Source organism: Myotis myotis, unplaced genomic scaffold (genome assembly GCF_014108235.1).
Source record: "Myotis myotis isolate mMyoMyo1 unplaced genomic scaffold, mMyoMyo1.p scaffold_m19_p_2, whole genome shotgun sequence".
NCBI lineage: Eukaryota > Metazoa > Chordata > Mammalia > Chiroptera > Vespertilionidae > Myotis > Myotis myotis.
In genome coordinates, this window is record NW_023416324.1 from 70,332,575 (window position 1) to 70,352,681 (window position 20,107).

Genomic DNA, 20,107 nt, shown 5'->3' on the forward strand with positions numbered 1-20,107 from the left:
ACGCAAGGAGGGGATGCTACTGTCATTCAGTGTGTAGATGCCAAGGATGCTGCTGACCATCCTACAATGTACAGGACGGTCACTTGTAGTAATTTGGCCCCAATAGTGCCAAGGTGGAGAAACCCTGGACTATAACTATCTTGTCATATTTCATGTACCTTTATAAAGTACCTTAACTCCTTTGGGGAATAAGGCAGAATATATAGTATACTACGGCTTCTAAGTGATACTAACATTGTGATAAAAATGCAGAAGCCATAAATTTCTTATAATAGCATCTATATGTATATTCTAATTATAGATATTTGGATACATTTATTGAATTAGTTGCTAATCTATATAATAAAAGCCCAAGTGGCCATTACGGCAGAACGACCGATTGCTATGATCACACTGACCACCGGGGGCAGACGCTCAACGCAGGAGCTGCCCCCTGATGGTCAGTGCGCTCCCATAGGGGGAGCACTGCTCAGCCAGAAGTCAGGCTCACGGCTGGTGAGTGCAGCAACAGTGGCAGGAGCCTCTCCCACCTCTGCGGCAGCACTAAGGAGCAGCGAGCTGAGTGGTAAGGAGCGAGGGGTCCTGGACTGCGAGGGCGCAGGCCGGGCTGAGGGAACCCCCCTGCCCCCGCCACTCCAATGCATGAATTTTGTGCACTGAGCCTCTAGTTATTTTAACTAAAATACAATGAGATGAAACTATTGCCATTAATATTTTTTTAAAAATTAGTATGGCCCTAACCGGTTTGGCTCAGTGGATACACCATCGGCCTGCGGACTCAAGGGTCCCAGGTTCGATTCTGGCCAAGGGCATGTACCTTGGTTGCGGGCACATCCCCAGTAGGGCGTGTGCAGGAGGCAGCTGATCGATGTTTCTAACCCTCTATCCCTCTCCCTTCCTCTCTGTAAAAAAAATCAGTAAAATATATTTTTTAAAAAATTAGTATGTTCCTGAAGGAAAAAGCAAATCTAGATATCTGACCTTTGATTACATTGAAAAATATCACATACCAGCCTCTCTGTCTGGTACTAATCCAGCCGTGGGCAAACTACTGCCCGCGGGCCGGATCCAGCCCGTTTGAAATGAATAAAACTAAAAAAAAAAAGACCGTACCCTTTTATGTAATGATGTTTACTTTGAATTTATATTAGTTCACACAAACACTCCATCCATGCTTTTGTTCCGGCCCTCCGGTCCAGTTTAAGAACCCATTGTAGCCCTCGGGTCAAAAAGTTTGCCCACCCCTGTACTAATCACACACTGGGGACCAGGTGGATATGGTCCCTGTACCCATGGGGCACAAACCTCACTAATGAGTATCTGATGTTGGGCCAAGCAGTTTTCGTGTTTTGCATCTCATTGTTTTTTTTGGTTTTTTTTTTCAGAACTGCAATTTCTGTAATTTAAATCACATATTTCCATGTCTTTAAGTTAATTACCTGGAGATTTTTCATTTTCTTTCTGAGCTGCCTCATTACCTTGGTTATTCATGGTGTTTGATGGATTCCTCCTCGGACTAGACATCAATGTATGAGTGGTACTTCTCTATAGACTTTTTGTTTTGATGCATCTTCCCTTTTGAGTTGAATAGTTTAAGGAAACAAGAATTCGTATAAAATGAAAAACTTTAATTGTTTAAAGCAAAGGCACAAGTAAACATTTCAGGTTATCATACAATGTTACAGTAAGAAATTTCAATGGTAAAATAAAATACATTATAATTTTGCATATCTATAGTGTAATGTATTACTCTAGCTGATAGAGTCTAGCATAATGTATTATTCTGGTATCTCTTCTTTGGAGTGAAAAGGGGACAGGTAGATCAATGGATATGATATAAAAACTTAGATTATAAATAGCATACACTCCACTTTTAATTTCAGCAGAATGAATTAAAATTAATTAATTTTAAAATGTACTGTTTTGTTAATGATAGAGCAACAAGAACTTTCTTGCTAAAGCTCATTGTTTTAATAAAAGTAAATCATTGATTTCTGAAGTGTTAGCTGTCAACATCTGGTAGTATAATCACCAAGCTGGCCATAAAAGGGCTTTAACAAAATACAATTCATCTACTTTTCTTATTTAAATCTAAAAATTATAGTGCATTATGTAAAAGATAAAGGATGAGGAGCCAAATAATTTCTTATGTCATAAATAATATAATTTAAAAGGTCTACACCTTGTTTTCAATCAAAGGCACTATCTGGAGAGTAACAAGTTGCATCATGAGCCAAGAAAAAGTTGTTTTTTTCTTTCAAAATAGCCGGCCAGTTACTTGGGATTTGATGTCTCAATTTGTCATCAAGTGCCTGATATTTATCAATAAAAGGGTAGATGTGGTATAAAGTTACATCTTTGACTTCTTTTTCCAGGATGAAAAATTTACCACTAATTTTTAAAACAGTGGTTGAAGTATTTTCTTGACCTAAAGTTCTGTTTCATCACCTCAATGCAATTTCCACTATATTTAGGTCATTTGTAAGCCTCTACCCTTAGTTTTTCAACCCAGGGTGGCAATGACGCCAGGAAGGTGACTAGCCCAAGGGAGTAAGTGTGTGTTATTTTAATTTATTATGAGTTTTAAAAATTTATTTCATTCGCTCCCCCCCAGGCCCCAATATTCCTCAATTCTGTTTAACTGAGTAACATTTAAATGACAAAATAATTAAAATCTATCAAGAAAACACTGTCAATGTCCCAAAGTCTTAATTTGAATAAAATGGAATCAAATCAGAACACAGTATCCTATTGCATCTTAAAGGTCAGGAAGATTTTAAACTCTTCTAAGGAGTATTTGAATCAAAGATCTTGAATGAGAAGATTTTTCTTGTTTTTCACTGTCCAAATTACAAGAGTATCAATCAATTAAGGTTTACTTACCGTGATTCTTTTAATACCTAATTCCAAATCAGGAAAAGTACTTAAGAAATTCTCTAAGAATATCTTTCAAGGTTTAGAATTCAAACATGATTACAGAAAGATGTTCTTTCTTTTAAAGTCAGATGATAACATTGACTCAATGAGGCATACCTTAAAGGTCAATCACACACACTTTAAAGAGCAGTGCTGGGATTTTGGAATCCTTTCTTTCTCCATTTCCAAAGACATAGCTATCCTTCCAAATCTGTCTATGGTGTCACAGACTTCATGACATAAAATAGCTGGCACACGTTTCACTTTGAACAATTTTGAATACAGGATCCACCAGGAAATTTTAGGTTTCCAAACTATTAACTCAACAGCAAAAGCAAATGGTCTGATCCTCTATTAAGACAAATTGAAGAAGCAAGCAAACATTTTAGAGTATCTAAATCAAGGGTCAGCAAACTTTTCTCTAAAGAGCCAGACAGTAGATAGTTTAGGCTACTCAGCTTTGCCACTGTAACATAAAAGTAGCCATAGACAGGATATAATGCATAGCTATGGGTATCCAATAAAAACTTACTTATCAATATTGAAATCTGAATTTTATGATTTTCATGTAACAAAATATCCTTTTGATTTTTTTTTTCTTCAACTATTTTGAAAACGTAAAAAAGCTTTCTGCTTGAGGTCATGTAAAGACAGGGAGTTGGCTGGAATTGGCTCGTGGGTGCAGCTGCTGACCTCTGGTCTAGATCATTCAGATTTCTTGATGTGGGTGTCAAAGCAATCATGAGGCCATGAATCATCTCATTTCACTTGAACATCAACAGCCTCTAGGCTGACAGTAATGAACCCCAAAGCACCAGTCAGGCAATTTTAGTAGAGTAGTATCTATACTCAAAAGCTGTGAAGTGTGATTTAAACTTATTTAAAATCACACTAATTATCAGAAAAGCAGGGAATGGAGAAATTCATTAGCTGAACCTTTTCAAACACTTTGGCGTCAGAGAGATCTGCATTAAAATCTTGGTCTGCTACTCACCATGTGACCACAGGTAAGACATTTAAGCACCAGAATTTAGCCTGGTGCTACGGACACAGCAGGCATGTTCTCAATCTCATTTCTCAAGCCAATAGCTAACACAGGGCTTCCTGGAGAAGCCTAATCCACGGAGATGCATAACCTTAATTCCTGGTGTTAGACAGAAAACTAGTTTTGTCTCTTCTACTCCATTCTGTAATATGTATTTTTTTTCTGCGAGCAACATATTGTGCAAAATTGTATCTCTATACTAAATCCAACCTTCCCATCTTATCCTCCAAGGCTATTTTTTTCATAGGATGCTGATGAAAATGAGAGTAGGAAGCATCCAGTGAACATATTCTTGTCTTTCCATAGTGTAAGTGTAATTTGGGTGTTTCCTCCAATTTATTAATGATAGATACTCAGTTTCCTAGGAAAAAATAGTCTAGATGATAAAGGGAAGAATTGGTAGAAAATAATTTTTATGGCTTTATCTATAGATTAGTAATTAAAGAATCTGAAGATAATGATTTGTAGATATTATTGTTCGGTATCTTGGACTTCAGTCCATTGCTTAATTTATATTAAGTAGAATATTAGCACTAAGTAATGTGTGCTATAACTTCTTTAATCATGGACAATTAGTTTCATACATGTGAAGTTAAAAGGTCTTACCAATAGTGTTTTTGAGCAAGCATAAGTTATAAATCTGCTAGTGTTGAATGCTAAGCAAAGTACTAAAACTATTAAAATATTAGTGTTTGGTTTTATTTTCAATTTCCTTTTAACTTTGTATTTACAGAAGTCCTGTTAGAATGCTGAAGGCAGTCACTTTGCAACATGTACATTCTCCATATAAAATGATGTTCAATGTTGGGTGATGCAGATTTATAAATTATGTACAAAAAACAATATATTTGTAGTTAACTTACTGCACTGGATAATAAGCAATATATGGAAGTATCATATGATATGCACATAAAAACTAGAAATTCAAACGGAACTTAAAACTCTCAAGACAGTTAACCCTTAATTTGTATTTAAAACATTATATGGGAAAAAGACACTGTGTTTGGGAACTTTCAGTGGTCTACTAATAAAGCAGTAATTTCAATTGGGGGGAAAAATTCCCTCAAACACAAAGCATAAGATAAATCTGACGTGTGTCTTGGTCAAATGTTTGTAGACAGCTGCCCTGAAAACAAATTGATAAACATAAATATACAATTTGTTTACTAAGCATAAAATATTGCACAAGAGCAGTTTTGTCTGAAGAAAATTAAATTTTCCATAGTTCAGAACTTCAAAATGGTTTCCACATATAGATATAATTACATTTTCTACACAAAAAACATTAAGATTCAGTAATACTGCTAGAACCTTATTTTTCACATTAACCATAGTCGTCTACTTTATGGCAATGGTCAGTCAGTGGTGACGGTTTGGCAAAGATCAAAAGGCAGATAAGATTGAAAAATATATATATGTACATATGAAACAGATATGTCCCCAAAAACCCTTAATCATATAACTAATCCTTTAAAAAAATCCAGTCTAGTTCACAGTGATGGTCAGACAGTGGTTGAGTACGATTCTCTCTTTCTTGGGGGCTGTTCCTTTTGATCCACTTGATTGCCCTCTCTGGTCTCCATCACACTGTCTTCTGTTTCGCTTTCACTACCATCTGCCACAATGGGGTCTAAAGACATCGCGCCAGACTTTCTGTGCAAAGGAAAACCAATGCCACTCTCCCGCAAGGAATTCTCTATGAGATCTTCATCAGAGGAATGGGATGAGTCATCATCTCCTATTAAGTGGTTGACAATGTGGATTCCATCAAAAGGGGGTTGGCCCAAGAAGCCCCTCTGGCCTTTGAGGCATCTGAGCTGTCAAAACAAAATCCAAGTTAATACAGTCACCTGGGGGAAAATACATACACATCTCACCAAGAAAGCAAACATTTCATGTTTAAGGAAGATGAAACATTGATTTCCTCCTATTTATAGATAGAACAGTAACTACCAATTTTTGAGCAACTCCTGTGTGTTACGTAGTCGGCACATAATGTGTTATGTTAACTGAATAATTACAACAGTCATTATGGTAGATTTGATTACCCTCATTTCAGAGATTAGGAAACAGACTCAGGTAGAGCAAGTTGCTGAGGACACATAGCTAATAGTGAAGTTTAGAATCAGATTGAACTTTCATTTTACTAGAGGTAATACAATGAACCCCATGTACCCATCACCTAACACAATTAACACAACATCAATAATCTAATTACAGTATACCTCTCCAGTCCCTGGATTATTTTGAGGTAGAGCTTAGATATCCTATCAGTTCACCTTTAAATATTTCAGAAGATATGGACTTAAAGGCCATACTCCAAACTATCACACTGTCTTTTAAGAGCATGTCTCCTTAATTCAGTGAATCATGAAAATAATTTACAAATCATTAAAATTTGCTTTAATGTCCTGTTACAATATCCTAAGAACTACCACTCCACTATCACTCTGTTAGAGCAGGAATGCTTCCTCCCACTAAGTTACTTTCTTCTGTGGGGGGAATGCCAGTAGTGTGTAACGTTTTTGCTTTCTTTCCCCTCCTCCTTCCCGGGAGGAGAGACTTCCCTCACCATCAAGTAGGGGAGAGCAACTGCACGTTTTGCTCAGCTCCTTCTCTTTCCATCTTTGAGAACCAGGTGGTTTCTCTACTCCTGGAGTTTTATAGGGTGTGACCCTTAAGGAGGAAGGGTTGTGGAGATCAAATGCTACACTTTACTGGTGGGCAAGTCTGACTAATTCTAGAGTTCATATTGAAAAACCCACTGTCACAAATCTAAACCACATCCTCCAAACCCAGCTTTATCAGAATTTAAGGTTATTTCTTTTCATCATCTGTCAATCCTTTGCCTAAGTTCCTTCACATTCCCACCCACCTCCATGGATACTACTACTTGTACTACCATATAATTAAGACATTAGCCCTGTCCTCAAGAGTTTATGCTTTAAATGTAAAATTTAATTTTGATATTGTCATGTGTTAAAAAATGCAAAAACAACAATAAAGAAATAATTAACTACCAAAATCTGCTTTGATTATCAAGAATTTTGCTGAAATACACTGCATTCTCCTACCCTTATCATTACTGTCAATCTTCAATTTTGTTTCTCAGGGACAAATTCCTGGTCACTTACTATCTTTCAAATCTTGAGATAAAAGCAATGTGAAATACTCAGGAAATATTACATACACTTTCAAAACTAACGGTTCCGAGAGTACAGACATTACACGTAAGCTTTGCCATAACACCTCCCAGCTTTCCCTACAGACTTCCAGGAAGATGTGAGGAAGCCCAACGCCTCCCTGCTGGTACGGGACCACAGGACACAAAAGGCTGCTGGGACTTGGCACAGTGATGTCTGTGGCAAACTTTCACCCATAAAGAAATGCACGTGCCCTCGGCGGAGAGAACAAAATGATCGGGAGGTACATGTGACCAAAATAACACCTTTCTCCTTGCGGGTCAGGAGGGGTGCAGACTTGGAGCTGAAAGACAGCGAGCACCACAAAGCCTCCCCATGGCTGTGCTACCCACTGCATTACAACGGCCACATCCAGGTTCTGATGCAACATCCTATCACCGCATTGCAACACATGAGTTATGGCTCCAAGTGTTAAATTCAGTCAGTTAATCTCTTCCTTTCTCTCTTTTCCCCAGGCCCCTCTGAAGAGATAATATGGAACACGTGGTTCCTTCTTCCTGGCTGCTGCAGAGGAGGAGCACAGCAGGGGAACCACAACTTCCCAACTGTTTGGAAAGTTGTAGCTTTCTTCTGCTCTAGCAAAACTTACTACAGTTAAAACACTGCAGTACATCAGATGTTAATAAGCCGTTTCAAATGTTACATAAAACTAACTATATGTTGAGGGTCATTTCCTCAATGTCAAAGGAGATGCAATTAATGCTGCTTCTTTTTGAGAACTGCTAATATAAAATAGCAAAGGCATAGAGGAATTGTTTTGGTGGGCAAGAGAAAAGGTTAAGGGAAGAGACTATTTGGTAAAACTTAGTTATCCCCTGGGCCTAGGAGGAAAGTGGACACGGGCAAGGAATTACAGAGTACTACGTACCCAGATGTGACCTGGAAGGGCTCGACTCCAGGTGGGGATGTCCTCCGGGACCCCTCCTCCTGTGAACTGGGACTTGACTGGAAGAACACCAGCGCTGGGCCCTCTACAGTACAAAGTCTTGGTTGCTTAGCTCTCAGAGCTGCAATGCTTATCCTTATTACTATTCTTTTAGGAACTAATTATATTTAAACAATACAAAAAACAAGATATTTAATCTTCTCTGTCCAACCCAACCCCCCAAAACTTTCAGGAACATTATTGGTAACAAACTTAGATTAGCATATCTCTAAATATGGCCCACTGGCCATCTGCAGCAGGATAACAGAGGATGCCTATTAAACATGTAGAATCATTTCCCAGATCTAAGGAATGGAAACTCGAGAATGAAATCCCGGAGCCTACATTTTTAACAAGCATCTCAGGAGATTCTGATATCCTCAGTTTGAGAATCCTCTATTCCAACCAAATGGGGCCGAGTCACAGAGGACTTACCTGAAATGGAACTCTTAATTACTCAGGACAAAAATGCGGCTGAACTATGGACATCTCCTGTGTGTGTGTCTTTCAGCAGCATAACTAAGCTAGGCCACCTCCATCATCCAGAAAGCAGCAGTCAGTTTAAACATTTTTCCCTGAAACTTTCTCCTGGTAGGGTCCAGGAATGTGTATGTTCAACAAAACTGAACTGTTCTGCCCAGTCAGCATGGCTCAGGGATTGAGCGTCGACATACGAACCAGGAGGTCACAGTTCGATTCCTGGCCAGGGCACGTGCCCAGGTTGCAGGCTCTATTCCCAAAGGGGGGGGGGGGGGGAGGTGTGTGCGCAGGAGGCAGCCTATCAATAATTCTCTCTCATCATTGATGTTTCTATCTCTCTCTCCCTCTCCCTTCCTCTCTGAAATAAAAAAAAGAACAGGATACTCTAAAAAGAGATCTTAAAAACAAACAAATGAAAAGAGATCTTAGACATACATTTCTCTGTCATGAAAGACATGAGCTTTGAGACTGAAAAGGCCTGTGAAGTACCTGGGCACAAAGAAAAGAACAAAGCATCCAGCCCCAAACAAAAACATGTTTTATATAAAATATTAAGAATCAAAATGATATCAGACTTCTCAACTATAGAGCAGTGCCTTTAAAATTCTGAGAAAAAAAATTTCTAATCTACATGTAATTATCTTTAAAATTTTTAATGCTCACTCAAACTATCAATTAAGTATGAGGCTAAAATATGAGTTAAAAGCTGCAATGACTTAACCTCACCCCTCAAAGAATACCCTTTTCTGGGTGAATCACAAGAACCAAAAATCAAATAAAACTTTTTTACAGTTTATCTCCCATAAATCTTTTTTTTTTTTTTTTTCCCAGAAAGAGGGATTTGCTACATCAAATTGAAGTACATTAAAAGAAAGAAAAAGACATTTTTTTATCCAGGAAAAAGGAAGTCCAATACAAAAGTGAAGTCAAAAGAATCCCTATGATGCCGAAAAAGCTCCCAAGATGACAACTATGAAGGAGGCCTGGAGTCACCTTGTCCTCACTGAGGTCGCCTGGGGCAGTCAGAGAAAAGACTTCTTCAACAAGGAGAAATTAATAGTACAAATACTGTTTGAACAGAAGAGAAGAACACATAACAGGGGTTTTAATGGTACGAGAGGACAATTACACATAAGAAAACACACCCTAAGAAAAAAAATGAAAGAACTGACAATCATTTGAATAAAATTATCATGTAAAATAATCACATTAAGACATTGTTTCCATACAATTGAATGCTATTTGGCAATAAAAAGGAATAAAGTATGGATAGATGGATGAACCTCAAAAACATTAAGGTAAGTCAAAGAAGCCAGATACATAAGATGACATATTGCATGATCCCATTTATCTTTTATTATTATTTTTTGCGTGATTCCATTTATATGAAACGTCCAGCATAGGCAAGTCTATAGAGACACAAAGTAAATCAGTGGATGCCTAGGACTGGGGGAGAAGGGAGGAGAAAGGAAGTGACTGAAAATGGGTATGAGGTTTCTTTCTGGGGTGACAAGAAATATTCCAAAATTGTAAATTTTATCTCAATAAAACTAAAGTCAGAAAAACAAATTACCCCCTCCCCAAACCCACATTATTTTCCAAACGTTCCTCATAAGACCATCTTGGAAACCTGTAAAAATAAGACTTCCCAGGTATCTCGGTCTCCATTCCAGAGGAGAGGCCTGAGGAGTTGCATTATTAAGCATCTGTGTGCTTGTGGTTCCACTGTGAATTGATATAGACTTAAGGATGTAAATGTAAACTAATGATGTTGATCCTGAATACTAATATAACCAAAGTCATTATACAGAAATATTTCGTTTTATTGTGCTTTGCCTTACTCTACTGGCAAATATTGCATTTTTTACAAATCGAAGGTCTGTGGCAACTTCACATTGAGCAAGTCTATGGGCACCATTTTCCCAGCAGCATTTGCTCACTTTGTGTGTCTGCATCACATTTTGGTAATTCTCACAATACCTCAAACTTTTTCATTTTAGTCATGTGCTGCAACTATGTACTGCGTATAAAAGGTGGTCCCCATAAGATGGAGCTGAAAAATTCCTATCTCTAGTGATGTTGTAGTCATTGTAACACTGCAGTGCAATATAATATTTATGTTTGTGGTAATGCTGGTGTACAGTGTTTATAAAATTTACAGCAGTGTAATGTCCTAGCCCTTCACATCCACTCACCATTCACTCACTGACTCACCCAGAGCAACTTCCAGTCCAGCAAACTCCACTCATGGCAAGTGCCCTATACAGGGGTACCATTTTTTATCTTTTATACTGTATTTTACTATATTTTTTCTGTTTTAAGATATTTTTAGAAACATAAATGCTTACCTTGTGTTACAATTGCCTGCAGTGTGAAGCACAGTAACAGGCTGTACAGGTTTGTAGCCTGGGCGCAATAGGCCATATTATATAGCCTAGGAGTGCAGTAGGCTACACCAGCTAGGTCTGAGTAAGTGCACTCTGTGATGTTTGCACAATGACAAAAATGCCTAATGACACATTTCTCAGAAGGTATCTCCATTGCTAAGCAACACAGGACTGTATTATATGTTATGGTGATCTGTGATCAGTAATCTTTGATGTTACAATTGTAATTGTTTTGGGGAGCCATGAACCATGCCCACAATTCCACCAACTGGTCATGTCCACCAACTGGTCATGTCTTGCCCCCCCACCCCATCCCCTCATCTCTTTCCCTCTCCTCAGGCCTCCTTAATCCAAGAGACACAACAATAGTGAAATTAGGCAAATTAATAACCCTACAATGGCCTCTGAGTATTCAAGCAAAAGGATAGTTATATGGCTCTCTAACTGGAAAGCTAGAAATGCTTAAGCTTAGTGAAGAAGACATATTGAAAGCCAACACAGGCCATACAATTAGCAAAGTTGTGAATGCAAAGGAAAAGTTCTTGAAGGAAATTAAAAGTGCTACTCCAGTGAATACATGGATAAGAAAGTGAAACAGCTTTATTGTTGATATGGGGAAAGTTTTAGTGGTCTGGATTAAAGATCAAATCAGCCACAACATTCCCTTAAGTCAAAGCCTAATCCAGGGCAAAGCCTAACTCTCTTCAATTCTATGAAGGCTGAGAGAGGTGAGGAAGCTAGCAGAGGTTACTTCAGGAGGTTTAAGGAAAGAAGCCATCTCTATGACATAAAGTGCAAGGTGGACCTGCAAGTGCTGATGAAGAAGTTACAGCAAGTTATCCCGAAGATCTAGCTAAGATAATGAAGGTGGCTACACTAAACAACAGGTTTTCCACGTAGACAAAACAACCTTATATTGCTTTTTAAAAATATATTTTTACTGATTTAGAGAGAGGGGGAGAAAGAGAAATATTGATCTGAGAGCAAAACATTGATCGAAACCTGGGCATGTGCCCTGACTAGGAACCAAACTGCAACCTTTCAGTGCACAGGACAATTCCAAACCAACTGAGCCACACTGGCCAGGGCAAAACAGCCTTATATTATAAGATGATGCCATGTAGGAAGGATTTTTCATAACTAGAGAGTGTAGTCAATGTCTAGGTTCAAAACTCAAAGGACAGACTGACTCTCTTGTTAGGGGCTAATGCTGCTGGGAACTTCAAGTTGAAACCAATGCAAATTTACTATTCCAAAAGTTATACTAAATCTAATCTGCCAGAGAAAAATATCCCTTTCAAAATATTACTGCTCATTGACACTATACCTGGTCACCCAGGAGCTCTGATGGAGAGGTACGAGATTAATGTTTTCATGCCTGGTAACACAACATCCTTTCTGCAGCCCATGGATCAAAAAAGAATTTTGACTTTAAAATCTTATTACTAAAGAAAAACATTTCATAAGGCTATGGATGCCATAGATCAGATGTGGGGAACCTTTTTTCTGCCAGGGGCCATTTGGATATTTATAACATCATTCGTGGGCCACACAAAATTATCTACTTAAAAATTAGCCTGTTACATATGGTCAAACATTTAATTAACTCACCCCTAATGCCTTGACAGGGCCAGACCAAATGATTCCTCGGCCTTATACGGCCTTTGGGCCAGATATTCCCACCCTGCCATAGTGATTCCTTTCATGGATCTGGGCAAAGTAAGCTGAAACCTTCTGAAAAGAATTCACTCTTCTAGATGCCATTCATGACTCATGGGAAAAGGTCAAAATATCAATATTAACAGGAGTTTTTTAAGAAGTTGACTCTGAACCTCATGGATGACTTCGAGGAATTCAAGACTTCTGGGGAGGAAGTAAACGCAGATGTCATTGAAACAGCAAGAAAACTAGAATTAAAAGTAGAGCCTGAAGACGCGGCTGAACTGCTGCAATCTCATGGTAAGACTTCTACTGTGGGTATGCTATCAAACAAATGAGGAGTTGCTTAAGGATGAGCAAAGAAAGTGATTTCTTGAGCTGGAATCTACTAGGTGTACCAGTTAATGCAGATTTTGTAATCAAAGAAAACACCGTCATTTCAAGAGAAACATCAAAAGTGCTTTATTAAAAGTAATGTCCACTGATAGCTACACATTTCCCCATCTTTCAGGTAATTTGTGGATACCGTCCCAATAGAACTTTTCTTGTTTTGAGGCAAATCATTCAGAAACCCAATTTTTCACTTCTTCATACGTTTTGAAGTGCTGCTCAGAAAGTGTGTGTGTCGTTGATCAGAACAAGTGGGAAGATCTGAAGGAGCAAGGTCTGGTGAATACAGCGGGTGGGTTAATACTTCCCAGGCAAGATCTCTTAACGTGCCTTTAACTGGTTTTGAAGTGTGTGATGGTGCGTTATCATGAAGCAAAATTACTTTGCCGTGTCTTCTGGCCCATTCTGATCGTTTTACGATCAAAGCGTGGTTCAAATTGATTATTTGTTGTTGGTAGCGATCAGTATTAACGGTTTCACCTGGTTTTAGAAGCTCATAATACACCACACCTTCCTGATCTCACCAAATGCAGAGCATTGTCTTCTTTCCGAAGCGATCTGGCCTTGCAGTCGATGTTGATGGTTGACCTGGATCAACCCATGATTTTGTGCGTTTGGGATTCTCAAAATAAATCCACTTTTCATTGCCAGTCACAATTCGATGCAAAAAAAGACTTTATTTCATGCTGTTGAAGCAACATTTTACTGATGACTTTTCGGTTTTCCATTTGTCTTTCATTCAGTTGATGTGGCACCCATTTCCTTCCTTTAAAATCTTTCCCATTGCTGGTAAACGATCGGAAACTGTTTACTGAGCAATGTTTACTCTTTCTGCAAGTTGTTTTGAGTTTGACACGCATCTTCATCCAATAATGCTTGTAATTGTTGGTCTTCAAACTTTTTCAGTTGACCTGGACGTTCTTTGTCTTTCACATTGAAATCATCACTTTTAAAGCATTTAAACCAGCGTTCACAAGTATCTTGAGATGGAGCATGTTCACCATAAGCTTCCTGAAGTATACGATAACTTTCAACAGCACTTTTCTTCAAAATAAAGTAATGAATTAAAACTTCCCGCAAATGTTCTTTTTTGGGGGGCACAAAATTCAACATTTTTAAGCGTAAAAATATCTATGATGTTAACACCTTCAGCAAATTTGACATATGAAGTTTTGAAGCTTGCTGTCAATACAACAAAATAGCATACATATCAAATCGCATATATATCACATATATGTAACTCCATCCAGTGGAAAAAATCCGCATTTTTAACTGGTACACCTAGTACTCCTCAACATGCTGTGGAGATTATTGAAATGACAACAAAGGATTTTTTTTCCTTCAAAGATTTTATTTATTTACTAGGAGCCTGGTGCATGTGCACAGATGGGATCCCACTGGCCTGCCCCAATTGGAGTGGCCAGAGGGAGGGGCTGTGGGCAGTTGGCTGGCCAGCTCCGCCCCCTGGTTGAACTCCCAGTTGAACTCCAGGTTGAGGGGACAATTTGCATATTAGCTTTTATTACATAGGACTTGTTTGGGGTTTTTTTAGAGAGAGAGTGGAAGGGATGGGGAGAGAGAAACATCTGTTTGAGAGGAAACCATCAATTGGCTGCCTCCTGCACACCCACTACCAGGGATCAGGGATCGAGCCCAAAACCTGGGCATGTTTATGGCCTGATCAGGAATTGAGCCAACAATCTTTCAGTGCACATGATGATGCCCAACCAACTGAGCCATACCAGCCAGGGTGACAACAAAGGATTTAGAATATTACATAAACTTAGTTGATAAAGCAGTGGCAGGGTTTGAAAGGATTGACTCCAATTCTGAAAGAAGTTCTACTGTGGGTATGCTATCAAACTGCATCTCATGCTGAATCAATTGATGTGGCAAATTCCATTGTCTCATTTTAAGAAATTGGGTGGGTTGCCACAGCCACCCCAACCTCCAGCAGCCCCACCCTGATCAATCAGCAGCCACTGCTCCACATGGCTCCACAGCCCAGTAGCGGCTGCCTCCACACTTCCATCTGATACTGTATACATTCTTGTGTGATAACATGAACTGGATTTTACAAAATGTTGTCTTAGAACTAATTCTTTTAACTATTATATTGAACTGCATGCTATTGCTATTTTTGTAAGTAAAAGTCAAATATCAGCAATTTCACTTGATTTAATTAACCTAATATTAAATTATATTTTTATTATAAGTATTCATGCAAACTCCCTCAAAAATCTGTGGGAAATAAGGCAGGGTATAAATCTAAAAACAAACACTTCCCACCATGCATACAGAGTTTCTTAGTTTCAGTTATTTGTTTAGTTGTATTCTGAGAATAAGGCCATCAATAAAACCTCTAAATTGTGCTACAAAATGTACTTGTAGCTTGATCATTTTCATAATAAAGTAGTTACACTCATCTGAAAAAACCACCCCAAATAATCCAATAACATAAAAACAAAAGAATTAATACCGCTTCCTTTACTTTTAAAAGCATTTTTGTTTTCTAGTATTATTTCAATATTAATTTAAAATATTAGCATCTTAATAAAACTTTTAATAATTTTATAACATTTTAAATAAATCAATAGCCATAAATAATTTCATAAATACTTTCTCGTCTTTATTGAAATGCATATATATGAGTGTATTACTTATAAATTTTTCCCAAATTATATGATTTAACACTAGAATCCAATATTTAAAATGAGCACTACCTGGAAAAATATTGCTGTACATTTATCCTACCTCTTCTGTTAGCCCCTGCTGGTGGGGATTGTTCCTTAATCATTTTTATATCCCAGAACTTAGCATTCTGACTTGACAAGTGTTGGAACATAAGAAATGTTGATGAACTACACTGAAAACATGGCAGGATTTTTTTTTTTAAAGCCCTCAGGTACTGATTATTCATCCCATCCCCTTAAATGCTGAATGAAAATATTAATAAGTAGACAGATAGGAATACTAATATATATACAAGATCCAAATAATGCACTATTTCTTACCTGATGTGGACTGCTTCATCATGTTATGCATTAAGAAACAGAGTAAAAATAGTAAAAAAACGTAGAATTTACTTAAATAATACTGAAGACATTCTGACATATTCACTACACCTTAAAAAGTTAACAAAATCATAACCTCTCACTATCAACAAAGAGATGAGACTTCAGGATTTCTCTTTTTGTATTAAACAATGCTGACCTAAGAAAACATTTAGCAATTGCAAAAGGAAAGCGATAAGCTAAGATATTATATAACTTTAAAGAATAAAGCACAAAATGCAGTATAGTTAATAAGAAAACAGGAAACTGTTATGTTCATAGTCTGATGAACGTAGGTTTTGACAGGAAGCAGCAGTTCCTAACTGCATGATAGTAAAAATTCAAACACAAAAGAAAGCATTAAAAACTATTACAGTTATTTCACAGAAATATTATAATTAAAATTTTAAAGCAGAGAACCTGCAGGAATGAATATTCCCAAAGGACTTCATAATCAGTAAGGGTATGTAAGTATTTAAATTTTTTTCGTTAGTTTACTTCATTAACTAAACTAAACCACTAAAGGTTAAGACAGAATTTTCTTTTGTAAAACAGAAAAGTATCATAGTTTTGGAGATTTATAGGCTTTAAATATAACTTCTTAATAAATAATAGAAAAATTAGTGCTAAGAAAATTGGTCACTGGAGCTAGTGTCCATGTGGACAGAGGACAGATGTTCTCTATGTGTTCGCTTTCTGTCATCACATTACAGAATACTGGTAACTGGAAAAAGTTAGGGTTGATTTTTACAGTTGATTTTATAAAGAGACACAGGTTATTCTTCCTCAATTTTAACATATTGGGGTAACATATTTAGTAATAAACCCTTAGATATTATGATAAGTGAAATAAGTAAGTCAGAGAAAGATAAATATCATATGATTTCACTAGTATGTGGAATCTAAAGAACAATATAAAAGAACAAACAAAACAGAAACAAACATAAATACAGAGAACAGACTGATTGTTGCCAGAAGGGAGGTGGGCTGGGGGACAGGGTGAAAAAGGTGAAGGGATTGATAAGTACAGATTGGTAGTTACAAAATAGTCAGGGGGATGTCAATTACAGAAGAGGAAATATAGTCAATAACATTGTAATACCTATGTATGGTGCCAGGTGGGTACTAGAAATATCAGGGAACACTTTGCTAAGTATATGATTGTCTAACCACTATGCTGTACACTTGAAACTAATACAAAATAAAATTGAATGTAAACTGTAATTGAAAAAGAAAAACATTTTAAACCCTAGATTAACACGATGCTTTACAGTTAAAAGTACTTCCAGGCATATTATTTCAAGTCAACATTTTCCCCCCTGTATGTGATTGGAGGTTGAATGGTGCAACTACCACTTTCTCAGATTCAAAAAAATATGAAGGAGTGCACTGAGTATTTTGAAAGACTATGAATCCACAACAAAGTGGAAAAAAATCATCCACACACCAAAAAAAACCCCTAACCAAATGAACTTTGATCACTACTAGACAGGGTTGAACCACTGAAGTGAGTCATGTGATACCACCAAGTGAAGTGCAAAACAGTTGCAGTAAGTTTCCAAGACTGAGTCATATCAGATTATAACGCTTTTGGGTTATATAATCAATCTTTAAAACACAGAGTTATACAGCTTTTAAAGCTAAATGTAATTTTTCTAGAAGAGATGTACAATGTATAAAATTTTAAATAACTCAACATTATACTTCACATAGGAAGATGGCCATAAAATCCAATAACCCCAAAGATTTGTGTTTCTAAGTTCTAGAGGCTTTCATTTCCCCCTTGAGAGTTTAATCAGTAATTTTGTTGAATTCTTTATAGAATGGTTTTCTCGGTTTTCTAATTTTAAAATAAATGTAAATGGGAAATAATATGCTACATTTATTCTCAATTTTCAGCTTCTTTAAAAATGGAATTATACAGATGACAAAGATTACAACTAGCAATAAGCACACAAACCCAAAGATTTCCAGTGAATCAGAACAGGAAACCAATAAAAGTGATCAATCGGAGGTCATGACTTTTTGATCATAGCATTACATAGACAAGAGTCAAAATTCAGACCTACAGTACTTAAAAGATTATTTAAATATTCAATAATTTTATTAAAATAATATAAAATAGACAATGCTGAAAATGTTTCTAGCTTTAAGCTAAATAAAACATTTTTAAAAACCAGGTAAAAACCTTAAACATTTTTTAAAAGAATAGATTCTATGTTGAATGTATAAAATGCAATAGTTAAGACATTTTTAGAAGCAAAGAAAACATGTACGCATATTAATAAGTGAAAAAGGCGGAAAGGAAAGTTTGAAATTGAAGGAAGTTATACTATGCATTTGCCACTACAGAAGGAGAGAGGGGGAAGAAACAAAAGTCATTTACAAAGAACTCTTCATCTTTTTTTAGTGCACACTTAGATTTACCCAGTATACTGGGTCAAACAAAACGAAACTGCCATTGTCCTCTTCCTGGCAGCTGACATATCTTGATAAAATTGAAACCATTAACATTATTTAGACGGTAGTCTAATGTCAATGGTTGATGAGGTTAGGAATATATGAGGTTCTATGTAAATCTATGACCAATTACAGGAAATAAATCACTTCACACTTGTTTCACTCTGAACTTTTAAAACTACATCAAAGTACCACGTACATTTCATTTGATTTAACCTTTAGCTGAACACTGAAAAAATTCAAACCTTTAGCAAAACATCCTCACGAAGTGGGCTTTCTTGTTGTTTTGTTGGTGGTTTCTTTCGCTGTGCAAAAGCTTTTTATTTTGATGTAGACCCATTTGTTTATTTTGCCAATTTTATCTCCGATAAGGGTTTAATCTCCAAAATTTACAGGGAACTCATACAACTTAACAAAAGGAAGATAAACAATCCAATCAAAAAATGGGCAAAGGATCTAAATAGACACTTTCCGAAAGAGGATATTCAGAAAGCCAAGAGACATATGAAAACATGCTCAAAGTCACTTATCATCCAAGAGATACAAATCAAAACAACAATGAGGTACCATCTCACACCTATCAGAATGGCTATCATCAACAAATCGACAAACGACAAGTGTTGGTGAGGAGGTGGAGAAAAAGGAACCCTCGTGCACTGCTGGTGGGAATGCAGACTGGTGCAGCCACTGTGGAAAACAGTAATGGTGTTTCCTCAAAAAATTAAAAATGGAACTTCCATTTGACCCAGTAATCCCACTTCCAGGAATATATCCCAAGAAAACAGAAATACCAATCAGGTGTTTGGATATATGCATCCCTATGTTCATAGCAGCACAATTTACAATAGCTAAGATTTGGAAACAGCCTAAGTGCCCATCAGCAGATGAGTGGATTAAAAAACTGTGGTACACCTACACAATGGAATACTACACTGCTGTAAAAAAGAAGGAATTCTTACCATTTGCAACAGCATGGATGGAAATGGAGAGCATTATGCTAAGCGAAATAAGCCAGTCAGAGAAAGATAAATATCACATGATCTCACTCATTTGTGGAATATAAGGAACAACATAAACTGAGGAACCAAAATAGAACCAGAGTCATACTAGTAGAAGCATCGAACAGACTGTCTAACCTATGAAGGAAAGCAGGGGGTGAGGGGGTAAGAGGTCAACCAAAGGACTTGTATACATGCATATGAGCAAAACCAATGTACACAGATGGGGGCTGGGGGGGGGGGCGGGTGGAGGGTAAAAGCATGTGCTGGGGGGTGGGGGTGGCCGGGGAGAGGTCAATGGGGGAAAAAGGAGATTTATGTAATATTTTAAACAATAAAGAATTTAAATTTTTTTAAAAAAACAAACACATCCTCATGAAAAGGAAATACTTCTTTTTTTGAAATCTGAAATTATTTAAAAGGAATTATTCCTCTCTAAAGCTAAATCATAGGTTTTATCAGTCCAGCCAATCACTTAACCAAATTTTGAATCATGTACCAGATAAAGAACTTGAATTTAAAATATACAAAGAGCTCTTACAACCTAATTTAAAAGAAATATCTCAATATGACATGGACAAAGGATTTGAA

The 20,107-nt window shown here is 37.0% G+C and overlaps 1 protein-coding gene across 11 annotated transcripts in view; it reads right to left on the minus strand.

Moving 5' to 3' along the window:
* Positions 1 to 1,607: 1,607 nt before the first annotated feature.
* EVI5 (ecotropic viral integration site 5) overlaps positions 1,608 to 20,107 on the minus strand; it is a 191,844-nt gene continuing 173,344 nt past the window's right edge. For 7 of the 11 annotated variants that reach the window (XM_036352437.1, XM_036352435.1, XM_036352436.1 and 4 more), the window contains one exon: positions 1,608 to 5,778. In XM_036352437.1, coding sequence (XP_036208330.1) covers positions 5,464 to 5,778 — 315 coding nt within the window. In that variant the 3' untranslated portion in view covers positions 1,608 to 5,463. Of the gene's footprint in view, positions 5,779 to 8,032; positions 8,136 to 20,107 lie in introns of all 11 variants that reach the window. The other 4 variants (XM_036352439.1, XM_036352442.1, XM_036352443.1 and 1 more) reach the window with 4 other exon arrangements.